The sequence below is a fragment of the Strix aluco genome, chromosome 5 (genome assembly GCF_031877795.1).
Source record: "Strix aluco isolate bStrAlu1 chromosome 5, bStrAlu1.hap1, whole genome shotgun sequence".
NCBI classification, from domain to species: Eukaryota; Metazoa; Chordata; class Aves; order Strigiformes; family Strigidae; genus Strix; species Strix aluco.
The window spans coordinates 31,605,146-31,621,088 of NC_133935.1; the positions used below are offsets into that span (position 1 = coordinate 31,605,146).

Below are 15,943 nucleotides of genomic sequence, written 5' to 3' on the forward strand. Positions count from 1 at the left end.
TCCTCTTCCTTGAGGAAATGCTTAGCCCAGAACAACCAGAGAACCTAGATCTAAGCAGAGAAGGGAAGGACAGCAGACCTTTCTCAAGTGTGGTAGAAAGAGGACAGACTGGATTAAGAAATTTGGAACAAACTGGGAAACAGGGACATGTCTTCTTTAGGCAAAAGCCCCAAATCTTTTTTATAATTTAGCTCAAAATACAATGACTTTTATCCCTCAGAGGCTGTGGCAATGAATAACAACATTTGTCACACCCCATCAGTGATCTAGAAACCACAAAGCCAATTATAGGAACGTCTATATGTCCAGCCAAATAATTAGGAGCCATGTCTAAGCAGGGCCCTGAATGGAAGATTTAGCAAAAGTTAGTCCATCTTCCAACAGATCTCTCTATCTGTGTGCACAAAATATACCTCCCAAATTGTCCATGCCCCATGGTGTGGGTGCCAACAATTTCCCAGAAAAGAAGCCTATGTCCTTTAAAATCTGATTTCCAGTCAAAATGGAAGATTGACTGCAAAGTCTCTTACAATGAAGTTCTCATAAGAAAAAAATCTGACGATACTGCTCATTGAAGTGCAACCCCAAAATAAACTGATATACCCAAAGAGTTCCTAAATCCTTTTGATTTCAGGGGACTGACCTTGGGTAGAGTCCAAAGAAGGTTTAAGACTCTCCCCTATGCCCAGAAGTGCCTGAAAGAGCAAGTATCATTCTTTACAATGTTCACTAGACTCACCTGTGTGCTGGTTCTCTTGATGTATCCCTCACAGTCCTCTGCTAGCCAAGGACAAATTTCTATATCCATACCAGCACTAGCTCACCTCCCTAGAGCCATTCACTCACAGTGTACAGCCCAGCAGGACTCAGGCAGGAGCCCTTTTTTTGTGCTCCCATAAACTGGCTTCAAACATGGCTACCACAGCTGATCTTACAGGGAGGAGGACACAGAACCATGTGAACATTATTCCCTGAGGACCTGCTCTCAGTCTGACTTTTTCACATTATGGTGTGAATACCCATGAATATACTGAGGCTGCTGAGAACCCAAGCACCGTCCCTTGGGTGTCCCACTAAATTGGTCCCTCCTTCCTGGCATCTTGGCCACTTCCTGGTTTAATTGCCAGATGGTCTCAATTTCATCATTGCTTGTCCTCTCTTAGTGAACATAATGTACTGGGGCATAAGAGGGGTTGCAGGAAGATGATCTTTAAGAGTTCTGGCTCATTGTTTCCTGCCTGTCTCTATCTCCTTTCCAGCGAACATTATGGGTCCGTGCCTTGTACGACTTTGATGCTGTGGAGCATGACGAGCTGGGCTTCCGCAGTGGAGACATCTTAGAGGTCCTGGACAGCTCCAACCCATCATGGTGGAAAGGACGTCTGCGTGGGGAACTGGGTCTCTTCCCTGCCAACTATGTCACACCAGTGCCCCTGTGAGGGCACAGTATGCCCCAGAGGGCCATATTGGAGCTGCTCTTCTGACATGACAGAGACAGAGGGAGTGCATCTTCCCTTGCCCCCAGGGCATACAGTGTTTATGTTTTTGTCTTAATTTATTGGCAATTTATCTTTTGAAATGTTGTTATGAAAGGGAACCCTTTGAAGAGGATAGGAATTTTTTCCCCTATTTTTCACATCCACAAAGGGGAGGGAGCAAAAATCCGGTACTGTTCATTGAGACCTTGATGGATTCTCCATGCCCTGTAACTTCTTTGGCTAAGTATTGATAAAATTCCTGCGGTTAGGTTTGTTCTGTGGAAATGCACCTCAGACAAGTCAGGCTTCAGCATTCAGGTAGTCCTACCCCTCCCTTTTGGATCTAGTAGCACTCATACTCTCTTCGGGCTCCATTTCACCTTTCTTTCAGAGGCAGGAGGAACACACAGGTGAATTAAATGATCATTAGTAATCACATTAATCTTTTAGGTAGGGAAGGAAAGTGAGGAGGCCTTAAGTTGAGGTGCAAGGTAACCTTGACTTTTCTAAATAGTTTCTGGCTTACTCCTCTGGTACTTTCTGTGGGTATGGACTGTATGGATATACCAGATGAAGGGAAAGGATCCTGTAAGCTTTTGTACCAACAAACCAGTGGTGAAGCTATGAGAGGGTGAGAAGACACTTTCTTAGCTTCTTCTGATATTCCTGTTCTTCTTTCATAACAACAACTTGTCCCATTTTCAAGCTGCTCTCTGAGGTACCCACACTTCTGTCAGACATCATGGTTAGAGCAGGTCAGGCCCTTCAGCTAAATTAATATCCACTGGATTGGATAACAATGAATATCCCTCACTGGTTCCTTTTGTAAAACTGAATTGGGGAGGGGTTGGAGAGAAGAGGTTTTTCTGGTTTGGCAGAAGTTCTTTCCCTGAGAAAGTGGGGTGTTCAGGATCACTGTGTACACAACTCTGACTTGTTAGTGTTGCCTCATCCAACAGGTTAAGCTGTTACTTTACAGTACGCAGAGAATAAAGTTGTGGCCATCAAATAGTCTGTTCTCTGTTCCAATTTCTTTTGGATGAAATAAGATAAATGAATAGGTTTTCAAATCATTGCTGAATGAATGCCCAGATGTGATACAAATATACTGCGAATGCACATTAGAAATGAACCAAACCCTGTGAAGGAGACTGCTGCATAACCACTGCTCGGGCAAGTTGATATTAAACAAGCTGCCTGAATTTTTCACTTGTGGAACCTTGGCATTCAGCAAGGAAGCGATGATTTATCATTCTTGGGAAAGAAAAGGCAAGTGAAAAACTCTAAAACCAAATCAGACCCAGCAAGAAAAAATGTTCTTATCTTTTGTTAGTCCCAGTGGGAGAAAAATAATCCAGGAAGTAGGTTCCTGGTAAAGTCCAATTGAATGTAGCTGGCCTAAATAAAGCTGCCAGCTAGACAGAGTATTAGCAGAAAGAACCCATTGTCAAATTTCTGAAAGAACTCCACAAAAAGCAGATTATTAATGGGTGAAGTAAAATGAGAATAATTAACAAGGCATATAAGCTCTAAATAGAATAGAAAACTTTGAAAGACGCGTTAAGAGCTTATCTCCATCGGCTACCAGGGTGGTTCAGGAAATGGAGAGACACCATATGACTTCCTGGGATGGACTTGGCCCTGTTCTTTTGCAGGAGCTCTGTTCTGGGCCTTTAGCATCTCCTTTTGAAGTAAAGTCCATGAGGCTTCTTTTGGAACAAGCTACCTTATTATTGGGTTGACGCGGGAGTGTAACCTCAGTGACTCCACAGTTTGAAGAGTGTTTTGTTGTGATTCACTTTTTAAATTTTTTTTTTTTTTTGCTAAGGTAATATCAAATTTGGAAGAGATAGGGTTGATATTCAGTGAGAGAGAGGATTAAGACCAGGGGAAGATGGAAGCAAAGGAACCAGAGACCAGCAAAGGCAGAGGAGGGATATGAATGATGAATCTTTCATATTCAGGCCTGTCTGAAACAGAAGAAATGATATGTTCACCCTTATTCCCACCATGTCAAATCATCTTTCAATTAATTCTTTTTTTTTGATTAGTTACTTTTAAAATCAGAAGCAATGTCTCCTTTTCCTTTCTTCAGCACTCTAAAGACCCTCTTGCTAGTGAAGATGTAGTTGCACAAAATTAATTGAAGGTAATGCACTTAGCAGTTTGATAGCTCTTCACACATTTGAATCCCCTTTACAGAGATTAACTAATTAAGCAAGTTTAAGTAGTACATTTTAAGTACCCCCATGTTAACTCATGATTCATTTGAGGAAGAGGTAAATTTTCACGTGATTTTTTTTAATTGGTGTTTAAGGAATTAATACTTAAGGTAATTAGCATTAAAGGACTGCATGCTAATTATGGACAACATACCAGCACCACAGCAGAATCATGACTTCCCATTTGACGAGCAGCACCTAATGACACCAAAATTACTAGGAGGCAAAGGTATCATGGCGTCTGCGATAACTATACTAGTGCCATGTTCTGCGCTGCCTTGTGCAGCTGGCCCAGCTTTGGTCTGCAAGACTCTGTCTCGTTTGCCTCTGCTTTTGTCCTTGTGGGCTCCCAGAGTAGAGGCAGTGCTACCTGCATTTACTGTATGTGCCAGTAGCTGCGAGGCACAGGTGTCGGACTCCATTTTTGTACTCTCCCACAGTAGAAGGTGTTTTCCTCCCAGTAAAACAACAGCAGAACCATGGCCCTTCCCAAGTCAATGGAGTCTATAGATACAAGGAGAGGTGGGGGCAAAGGGGGGAGTTTTGCTGGGGTAGAAGGTGCTGTAGCCACTGGAGGGAGGTGTTTTCCATGCTCCATGCCATTTTCTGCTGTAGTCTGCCGATGAAATGATATCTCCCGTAGATCAGGTCACTTAATAAGGAAAAAAAGAGGGAGAGAGAGACAGTCCTCTCCTCTGCCCATATATCCTGCCAACCTTCCCTCTCCTTTCAACAGGTTTTAATTGTAACACAATCCTTGCTAATACTGCCGTGCTTCACTTACACCTGTGCTGTGAAAACCTCAGATTCTATTGCCCATGCAAGAGGCACATGTTAGCAGTATAGGACAGAAGCCTTAAGATGACAGTGTGGTGAACTGAGTTTACCTGACATTTGTCAATGTTTTGTAAAGAACTAACCCTCCAGAACACATCCTGAGAGAGCCCACTGTGAAACCAAAATGGGAAGGAATAAAGAGGAACCCAGAGAAGTATTTTGTTTGGTTTTTTTCTTAAGCAAGAAAGACAGTTCATGAGAAGAGAGATTGTAAACAGAGATAAAAGTAGGAAAAGTAGATGGGAAGGCAAAATTTATTATAACAAATGAAACAGAAGAAGCTGGACTTGCACATGGAAAAGTAAGTTTGATGAGCATAGCTGATGTGCTTTCTCCCATCTGAATGAACTTTTCACCTACATTCTGCTGCAGATCCATATTTTGTTTAGAAATGTCTCTGTGACTAATAAGGCTGAGCAAAAAACAGTAAACAGAAATCTTTCATGCAAAAGCTGTCCAGGTGGTTTTCTGTGATGCAAAATAAGAGATGTCTCTGTCTTGGTGTACATGCTTACTGTAACAGATCCACTCACTGGAGTCCGCTGCAGAAACAATGGGAACATGGCTGGTTCCTGTCTGACTGCTGACAGTGTAAGAGCACCTGGGAGACGATCCTCAGTGCTGCCTGGTCAGGCTGCTAGGCCAGTCCCTCCTGTACCAGGGATACAACAAGTTCCTGGGCTGTTGTTGGTGTTTTGGTTTTTGTTGTTTTTTTTTTTTTTAATTGAAAGTACTTCTCAATTTCAATGGGCTGTGCAGGAAATTTGGAGCTTTTCACATTAGGCACATCTTTTCTATTCAGCAGCACCTCTCATCCTTCCTCACCAAGGGAATCCTGATGCTGCAGGCTCTTGGAAGGCCATTTTGCCTTCAGTCCTTGTGGAGAGCAACCAAGGATGGCAGAAGCATAAGATCCAGCAGCTAGGACCATGTGGTCAGGAGAAATGAGCCTTGAACAGCAATGTGGTATAAGTTGGGACATTTTGTACTGCAGGAGCAATGCCCTAGCAGCTGTAGTCCAGCAGTGAGGTGAAGGGTGAGTTCAACTCTGAGTGGGAAGCAGAAGGTCTTTAATTATATCAGTGTCACATCACAGGGACAACAAGGATGTCTGGTGGGACAGAGATGTGGCCATCTGGGCAAGGGCTCTGCTCAGACTCTTGCTCTGCTTCTGCAGCTCTCTACCAAGGAGCCTGGGCTATACCAGACTAGGTGTGAGATGTATTTGGCAATGCCGTTCCTTCCGATGCTGCTTGTCCCTGCCCAATGCAGCCAAGAAGCCTACCTGTGCCTCCCTGCAGCTGCAGTCCATCACCTTGCTGTCCCTGGATGCACTAGAAAGTCCATCGCCCACCTTTTGCCTCCATGGTGATAGAAAGCCCTCTGCAGACATCTCATTTCAAACACTTGTTCAAAGCAATTGGCTTAGCTGCTTTTAAATGAAACTCTATAGAGATCAGTTGAAGTCATCAGTGTTCTCTAGATGATCCAGGCAGTAACATTTACTGGTTTAACACATACGCATTGACTAAAGAGCTTCTGACACCCAGCCACTCCTTGCTTCTGAGAGCTTTGCATTTCAGTGGGGAACCATGAGTGTATGATAAAGCCTTTAATGGCACTGAGGAAGAGGGCATAGCATTGCCAATTTCTCCAATTTTTAGAGGCAGCTTTCCTGTGACAGAATTCAGGAGCCTTAATTTGCATCACATGCAAAAGAAGTTTCTTACATAAGCAGAACTGACAGTAGAAAACAGCCAAGGACTTATCTTCAAGCTACAGGACAGCAGGGAAACAGGCAAGTGGGTAGGAAAAGTTCACTGACCTTTGTGCAGAGGGAAAATTCAAAGCACATTGTCTGCTGTCATTGTGCAAGTGAGAGCCGCTTGGCGGATGTCCAGCCTGCTAACATGAAAATGCAAAATTTCACAAATGGCAGGCGTGCAGGGATCCTTATAGACATGCAGAAATAAAATTAGCTCAGGCAACAAAGGGAGGAAGAAGAAACAAACAAATTAAAAGATCTCTAGATATCTTGTGGCTTCTCTCCGCTAGTCCAAGCAGGCTCATTTCCACCAGGATTTATGAAAGATATAGCCATAGCAAGTTTGTTTGTCACAAATAAAAATGAGAGCAAATCTGTGGGGAAAAAAAAGGCAGTTTATTACATGAGTCTACTACTGGGCACTTAAAGCTATAAAATGGTGACAGTGTCCTGATATCATGACTGAAGTTCAATTCCCTGTTTAAGTGCTTCTGGGAAACCATTCAGTGATATCCAGCCACAGATAAAGAAAAGAAGCAAAAAAACCCAAACAGAAAAATCCAAAAGAGGTGCCTTCTCAACTGATCTAGAGGGCATTTGCATTGTGTCTTTTATGACTGTGCTGTACTAAGTGTGTCTGACTCAGACCGTAACTTCCTTGTGGTACTGGCCAGTCCCTGTCCCTTGTGAAATCCCAAGAACAGTGCTGCTGCAGCACCAACAGATAGTAAAAAACAGCAGGAACCAGTCCACAGTGACCCTTTCTCATGACTGGATGTTTTCTGCCAGATGCAGCACACCAGAAGTTTGATTGCAAAATGCTGAATTAGAAGTAGACTGCATCAACCTTTTTATTTTTTTTGGTCTCATCAAAATTTACGGGGGGGGGGTGGGGGTGTGGGTGGAAATCAACTGCAAGTTTGCTACCAGCACCAAAGGACTGGGGAACTGCTGCCCTTTGCTCTGCCCCTTCCAGAGTTATTTTCATCAGAGCTGAATGCATGTGTATCATCAACAGCTCATTCTGAACTAGCAGCTTTTCATACTTACTTGGCAGAGGTGTCAGTAAGAGGGATATATGGCAGCAGAGAATCAGCTCTCTGTAGTTGTGTATCTATATATCTGAGCTTGCCATTGTGATGGCAGCTATTTGCCTGTTATCAGATGAAGATGGTCTGCTAATAACAATGGCCATGATTTCATCAGAGCAGGTGAGTCAATCTAACAGCTCACTGCCACCCTGCAGAAAATGATCCACTTGTTTTTTGCTGGGTTAATGAGTTGAGTCAGCTCACCTAGGGCAGCGTAAGGAGGCCCAGAGCCAGCTCAGTGTGAGCAGTGGGAATGGACAGCCAGGAGCGGAAAGGGTAAAACAGAACCTCCCAGTCCTGGCAGCAGGAGCTATTCGATCACTTCATCCTAGGCTACAACGTCAGCAAAATGAAAACTTACTTGGCTTTGAGGTTGCCATAATACCTTTAACACAAGTAGGGAATCCTTTCTTTAAAGCTTGTTTGGGAGATCGGGGTGGGGCAGGAAAGGGGGAAAGAACTCAGATCTGCTACAAACAGTGCATCCTACATCTCTGAAGCTCACAGAAAATAGTTTCATTTAAGCAGCAAAGCTTGTAAGATTTTTTTATTTTTTGGACTGTAAATTAAAGCAGGAAAAAACCTAATTCCTAACACGGTCACAATAGTAAAACTCTCAATCATTCAAGCTGTTACCAACATTACCTCTGAGGGGAATGGACCATTGTGGTGGTTTGACCTTGGCTAAATGCCAGGTACCCACCAAGTCGCTCTATCACTTCCCCCCCCTTCCCCCTTTTTTCTCAACAGGGCAAAGAGGGGAAATAAAATAAGATAGGAAAAAAAAAACCCAACCCTTGTGGGTAAAACAAAAGCAGTTTTAATATAAGCAAAGCAAAGGTCCACACGTGGAAGCAAAAAAGAAAACAGATTTATTCTCTACTTCCCATTAACAGGCGATGTCGGGACTTCTCAGGAAGCAGGGCTCCAATATGCGTAGCAGTTGCCGCGGAGGACCAAGGGTGACCCCCACCCCCTTCCTCCTTTTTCCCAGCTTTATACTGAGCAGACATCATATGGTATGGAATATCCCTTCGGTCAGTTCAGGTCAGCTGTCCTGGTTGTGTCCCCTCCCAAGATCTTGCCCACCCCGTCCCACTGAGGGGGGAAATGTCAGAAAGAGCCTTGGTGCTGTGTAAGCACTACTCAGCAGCAGCCACAACACCAGTGTGCTATCAACACCCTGCCAGCTCCCAACATAAAACACAGCACCATGAGGGCTGCTACAGGGGAAAACCAATTCTGGCTCAGCCAGACCCAGTACATCCATGCACATCAGGAGGAAAAAAATAATAGCAAGAGGCACCTTGCTGCCCTGTGAAATAGCTGAATTAGTGCCACTTGTTGCTGATGCTTCTCTTTCTGGGTGGGGTGCAGCTATCAGTCATGTTTATCAAGTTGGAGAGCACACCAGTGCTTACAAGTTTAAATCTTCAGCATCAGCTGACCAAAATGATAGCTGTATATTCTCATTTAAAATGTGCATGACTTGAAGAGCACAGACATTTCACAAGCACTTACACAGCAGAATGCACTCTGGAACACCAGTCGTAAACATCTTGAATTTAGGACTCCAAAAATAAGAAGTAAGGCTTCAAGACACACAAATGCGTGGTTTGCCCTGACTTCAGACAAATTCTGACTAAAAATAAAATATGCATATTTAAAAGAGAAGGTTCATAACACCTTGAGTAGCATAGCAAGCTTGTGGTGGTCTCTACCACACAGTCTCTGGCTCAAGGCTGGTAAGAGGGCTGGATACAAGACTTACTGGTTGAAATACTTTGGCCTTTGTTATGGGAATCTGGAGAACATGGTCACAACTGTCCCTTCAGGTCTTCCAAAGCCTTTGGCTCTGTTGGTGAATTGAAGGCCAACCACTATGATGAGAGATACCGTTACTAACAAAAGACTGGTGGGGTTTATTGTCCTTACAATAAACATTTAAATATGAAGCCTATTTTTCTGACGTGCTGGCTTCCCTGGGTCTAGAGGAAGCTGTCTCTGAATGTTTTATCTTGAGCGTGCAGCTGTGGCACACACAGGTTTGAGTGTGACTCTGGGAGAAGGAGGGCACCTGAGAAGACATCTGAGCAGGCAAGTGGGACTGAGCTTTGTCTGAGTAAGTCACTGTTGTATGTTTTAATTCCATGGAGCTATTCTGATTTTTACTAGCTGAGGTTCTGCCTCATTATTCCAGAAAGAGATCATACTTTAATTTGATAAGATCTTCATGTAGGGAGCCAAAGGGTGTGGGTAGTGATTTACTCCTCTTTGAAATTATAATTATCATCTTTCATCTATTTAAAGAATCTTTATATTTACCTATGTAAGACAGTCTAATATGGTCAAGGCCTTGTGGTTTTCTTTTCTCATGACTCAGACAAAGCTGACCACAGCTCCAAAGCTCTTCTCAACATACTCTTCATATTATGCTTTATTGTTCCTACCTTCCTTATTTCTGCAGCCTCCAGCTTATTGAAAAAGTTGCTGCAAAAGGGTTTTTTTTTTCCAACCACGTCTGTACATTTAGGAAAAAACAGCTGGTTGTCTTAGAGCTAGTTTAACTCAGTAAATAACTCAAGCTGCTGACAGTGGCATGACTGTTTCACAGTAAGTGGTCAAGCCAAGCATCCTGCATGGATGCATGCAGTCCACACAGCAGAAGTGAAGGACACCGTGTTTAGTGGAGGCCTGTCCGGTGTAGAGTAACAAACCTCACAGGGGAGTCAGTGAAGAACAACTGTGTTGTACATAAATTACTATCCCATGTGAAGAAGAGCTAACATTTTGAAGAATACGGTGCTCAAGGAGGCTGAAGCCTACCATATACAAGACACATGTTGTGTTCAGAGAGCATTAACCAAGACTGACTAACCCACTTTTAATGCAGCTGTCTTTTGATCATGCAAAATTCAAATTTATGTTGAGCATCCTGTTAGAGTGTGGGTGCAAAACTCTTTCTAATACGATGTGTATTGCTAGTATAGACAAGGCTTGGCTGGCTCAGCACTGCAATCACATCAGCCTCCTATTTGCATCCCACCACTGTCTCCCTTTGGACTCCCACATTAGCTAGAAGCTCTTGTCTTCATCATTGCAGCTTCCAATTCCTTTGTCCTGTATCCCCAGCTCAAACACATCATTATGATCCTGGAATTCATTCTTCAGTGTTCCTGAAGTTCACCGTCCCAATCACCTTCTCTCTCGGAAGTGTGTAGATTTGTAGATTTGCTTTCCATTTCATTCCGTTTATCATGGACATTAGTGTGCTCTTTTTTTGTGTGTGTGTTTTTCTCTCTAAGTTTTGCTAGTATTATTTTAGTATTTATTCTTACTACTCCCAAGTTGCCGTAAGCACTTGGGAATGCCCAATCCAGAAAGAGACCAAGGCCCTGTAGTGCTGGCACTATGGCCATGCCCCAGAGCTCTTGCAGCTTCCGCCTAGTGATAAGAGGTGGGTACAAGCAAGCAGACAGGAGTAGCACAAGGAAGCAATGAGGCATGATCAATCACTGTGATGGCCAAAGCAGCAGGCATTTTTGACTCATCTGAATATCTCAGTGCATGTTATATGAGTAAAGTATTTCCCTCTGACTTGAAATCCCTTTTAAGACTTATTTGTGCTACATGACATACAGCAGCACCACTGTAACTCCATCGTCAGTGCTCCCTGGTGCTTCTCCCCTCCCCTCTCACTGCTTTGCTCCCAGTGAAGCAGTGTGGTTTCCCCACATCCAGTGAATGGGGCAGGGTGGAGCTGGACCCCTCCAGACATGTACAGATACAAGCAGCAATGCTGTGAGTCTGGCACAGCCTTGCCAGCACAGGTGCCCTGCTGGTGGTCTGATCCTTTACCCCCCAGGTAAAAAGCACTGAGGAAAGAAGAGTCCTTAAAGCAAAGACCACTCAATTTTTACCTGGAACAATCATTTTGCCTCACCTTGTCAACTTGTAGTTTGTAAGACGGGGCTGGCCTTCCCTCCCTGTCTGCACAGCACATAGACACACAGGTCATGAACTAGTCTGGAAGTTTGGGTCACTCCTGTGGTATGAATGATTGATTGCAATTAATAAGGATGAAGCCGAGAGGACCCCTGTGATGCTGGAATCCAGAGTCAGCAGGTTTGGGAGAAGTCTGTGAAGTTTCAGCCTTTGCATCAACTGTGTTTTAGGAAGCAGCAGCCTGTTCTGGCTCAGTGGCAGAGGTCAGACAGCAATTAGAAATAAAAAAGTAACATATGCCAACTAGAGGGGAAAAAAAAAGGGGGGGGGGGGGGGGCGGGGCACGGACACATTTGTTCTAAAGCAGAAATTATTAAATGTAGAAAATTGACATGGAACACCAAATACATCAAGGACACAACCCTGGGTGGAAAAGCTAAAAACAGTAAAGTATTTTAAGAAAATCTGGAAGAGGAAAACTCTAGCAATGACACAGACTTAACAACATTGTTATTGATACAGAGAAGACATGGGGCCTTGTGTCAGTTTTATGGAATAAGCAATGTATATTCATCTTGGCAAACTCTGTCCTATAGCTTTGTGCCCACTCCCACCCAAACACAAGGGGTGAACAGAAGACAATATGGAAATCATTTGCTTGGACATATCTATGCTGAGAGAGGATGTGACAGGTTCAGAAAACAAGACAGGAGGACCCACAAACAGGGAAGAGGATAGTTTTCATTGAACCATGACTCCCAAGCCTCAGCATCACATTGAATGGAGGACAATGAAATGGGAAGCCACAGAGGCCCAAATCCTTATAGAGGTCTTTATTTTCACATCCAATTTCTTTATGTTAATGGCATCTAGTGCCAATTAATGGCATCTACTATCCATAATGGCATCTAGTTGCAGTGGAGCTCCTTTGCATAAGTGGGAATTCAATGTCTAATTACACTTGAGGATCTGAGCCTCCAAAATGGACCCCGCCAGACCCTGCAGAGTCCCTAGACCCTCTGCTGTGCAAGGGCTGCTGCGGGGGAGAACCTTGTGGGATGGGAACAGAGCATCCTGTCCCTGCAGTGGAGGGGAGTTGCTGCACACAGGATACTCTGACACAGGCTGCTGACATCCCGGATCGAAGTTAATTGCTTGTGTCTTCATTTTCGTTCTCTGACTTCCCCACTAATGTTTCTTCCATATTTCTATGGTTTTGTGTGTGTGGCTGCCTGCAGTCCAGAAGGTCTATTATATTCCCATCCTGACATCTTGATAGGCAGTAGAACAAGCCACATGGAGCACTAGGAGGTAATTATCATTCAAATAGGTCAGGAGCTCACTTGGGTGGGTTTTCCCAATTTCTTGCCAGAAACAAGTGTTGATAGAGTGAGGACAGTCACCAGTGGCAAAACCGCAAACATGAAATCAAACCTTGGTGGTGCTTCAGAAAAAGTACATGGGGGCATGTGCACCTTGCACATTTCCTCATCTGCAGGAAAGGGAAGTCATGAAACGCTGCCCAGAAAATACAGAGCGTGCTGCAGAGAGCTCGCTGTCTGCTTCCTGCCTTTCTCCTCCGCTGTCCAGGGCGATCTCATGTTCTGAGAAGTTTCCTTTTTGGTGGATGTAATGTGATGAGCACTCCTCTCCTGTCCTGCAGTGAGCTTGCTGGTCCCTTATTTTCAGTGTACACCAATATATATGTAGACTACTGCGTGTACGTGTGCATTTGTAGAAGATATGGTTAGTACTTGTTTAGATTTGTGGGTATGTGTGCTTGTTAGGAGTTTCATAATTTCTCTTGGAGTTTCCTTATGTGTAAAATGGAGATAATAACACGTAATTACCTACCTTGCAGGGTTGTTGTAAGGACGAATTAACCAATGCTTATGTGGGTGTTTGCAGATGAAAAGCATGATATTAAGACTAAATATAATGATTGAATGTTACAGAAGAGAGTTTGTATTTATTATGGTGATTGAATATGAGACGAGAGCACTTTGTGGGTGTTTATTTCTTGTGCAGTCCCAAGTATTTGTGGAAGGTGGGAAACTGGGGAAGCTGAGTTTAGGGTAGGTGTCAAAGAGATGGTTAAAGTTAATCTTTAATCTTATAGCCTACTGACTTTATTTTCTCAACTAAGGGACAAGAGAACAGAGGAATGAAAACATGGCCAAGCTATAGAGGAAGGGAATGAAAATAAAATACAGTCGAAGATCATGATTTCTAAGAAAAAAAAACATAAAAACTGAAAGGGAAAATAAAAGCTATGGGAAATGAGGACAGGGGACAGAAAAGAAGCCTCAGGGATTCATGGTGTTACATTATCTCAGTACATGGCATTCATGGTGTTACATTATCTCAGTACATGGAATTATGAAAAAGTAAACACCAATTTAAAAGAGGCATCAGAAACAATTGATGGAAAGCATGTGCAAGGAGGGAAAAAGAGAGTGGGATGGGAAGGAAGCAATTATTTTTTGGTTTTGTTTCATTATGTGTAATGGCACTGCTCTTTTATTTCCTGTGCGTTGTTGAGAGGCACTTCTTTGCAAACTTTAAAGATGGTGTCAAGTATCTCAGACACTTTTTCCATGTGTTCCATGGGCAGGCTGGTAAGAGTTAAGGTGTGGATGCATTTGTCAGCCTGAGAATGATCCTGTCTGATTTCATTTGGCTTTCATGATGTCTCTGGAAAATTAATGGAACAAATTAATTTCCATCAACTCCACTGAAGCTGTACCAGGACTGCATCAGACCTATTCTCCCTGCCAAATGCAGCTGTTGCCCTGTGACACCCTGATCCAAAGTGTATTTCAGACTAAACCTGGAATGTTTTGTGATTAAAAACAAAGTTTAATTGTTATGATCTCTCAGATAGTGTGGTATGTTGGTGTGTGAGCTGCCCAGAAGAGTGGCAAGGGAAGATGGACTGTGAAAAAGAGTAAGGAGTAAATAAACACTACACTGCAGAGTTCAGGGAGCAGACTGCCTTTCTTTGCAAACTGTCCTGGCTTAGCATGAAAATCATTGGCAAACATCCCTGTAGGGCCCTGTGGCCTGTTTGCCTTTGCTCCCTCTTGTTCGACCGCTCTGATTCTCGCTCTCCCTTTTACAACTTCTCTCCAAATCCAGGATGGCTCCAGTTCTTCACCTGGTCCTTGTTTCACATCTCTTCCTTGCACCCCAAAACTTATTTTGGGCTGACTCACTCTCACCTCAACTCATTGACCTAAATTAATCCTTTGTGTAATTCAACTGACTAAAACTGACGTAAATGGAGTTACATCAGAGCCAAAATTAACCCAGCCTGACTAAAATAGCACCTGCCTTTTCTACTGAACCATTGCTTGTATCTTCCCCACCTCCACCCACGTGTCATGATTTTAACATTTCTTTCTCTTCATTGCTCTTTCTCTTATCTTGCTGCCACAAGCAAGCTGTGTTCTCAGTGGCTGGTGTTGCCCTCTCCAGCATGCTGTTCTCCTTCTTCCCCACAGCACAGGCTGTCGGTCCCTGTTAACAGGCAAGCCTTGCCTGTATCCAAGTTTGTGCAACAGCTTTTCATCTTCCATCAGACTTTGCTGTCCTTCATGATAGAGATGCACTGGCTGAGTTCAAAGCCTGGATGCAGTGGGCACTTCATATGCCTGTAGAAATGATAAGCATCACTCCAAAGAACTTGCAAGTCAGACTGCCAAGATGTACAAAGATGAAGGGGGAAGTTAGATGAAGTTATTTGCCAAAGGTAGCATAGCAGGACACTGGCAGAGCTGTGGATGTCAGACTCAAAGCTCTTCTTCCTTTTCCATGATTATCTTTATGCCAGCATAGCATTTCTCATCATCTCTTACAACCCCTATCTTTGGGCCCTTACCCTCACATGGTGGTTAAGCATCTCCTTTGCTTTCTTTCTCATCCTCTCTGGCTTTCTGACTTCTTTCAGCTTGCTCTTGGAGCTTGATCATGTTGGCTAGACTTTCTTCCCTCCTCTTGCAAAAATCCTAGGTGTTTGCAGCACGCTTCTCTCTGGTTGAGCTGTACTTTATGTTTGGCAGTGTGCTCCACCATTCACATCTGGGTATCTCTTTGGGGCAAGGATTTATTCTGTAATTGCTCTAGCTTATGGCATATATATCTGCAGTGTTATGCAAACTGTAAAGGCTTCTAATTCTAAAGGTCACCATGGGTGTACCTTGTGTTTACCTTCCAAACGCAGATGAGCTCAGAACAAAAGGGACTGGCAGGCCACTGAGTAGATGAAGGCAGGGAATCACCCTGATCTAACTAATTTACCCGGGCAGTGTTCATAAAAGTAGGTTACCTGGTGCTGTAGACAAACAACCCAATCCAAACTCGCTCTTTTCCAGCTGACTGAATTAATTCCCCAGCAATCCTCTGTAGTCCCACAGCAGTATATAGCAGCAAGTCCTGGACACCCAGAGCAGGAGCCTATCCATTTCTCATCCTAAATGTCAGGCCTACCCAGCCTCCCATGCCGGGACTCACATATGGCACTTCTTATTCTCCTGTGGGTATCATGACTGCCTGTCATTCTGCAACTTTGAGCATCAGCCAGAACTTCCTGGAGGTGATGGACAG

At 43.7% G+C, this 15,943-nt stretch overlaps 1 protein-coding gene across 2 annotated transcripts in view; it reads left to right on the forward strand.

Moving 5' to 3' along the window:
• The window catches only part of GRAP2 (GRB2 related adaptor protein 2), a 42,270-nt gene extending 39,778 nt beyond the window's left edge, over positions 1-2,492 (forward strand). For both annotated transcript variants that reach the window (XM_074826706.1, XM_074826705.1), the window contains exon 8: positions 1,260-2,492. In XM_074826706.1, the coding sequence (XP_074682807.1) occupies positions 1,260-1,439 (180 nt within the window). In that variant the 3' untranslated portion in view covers positions 1,440-2,492. The remainder of the gene's footprint in view (positions 1-1,259) is intronic.
• Positions 2,493-15,943: the final 13,451 nt, after the last annotated feature.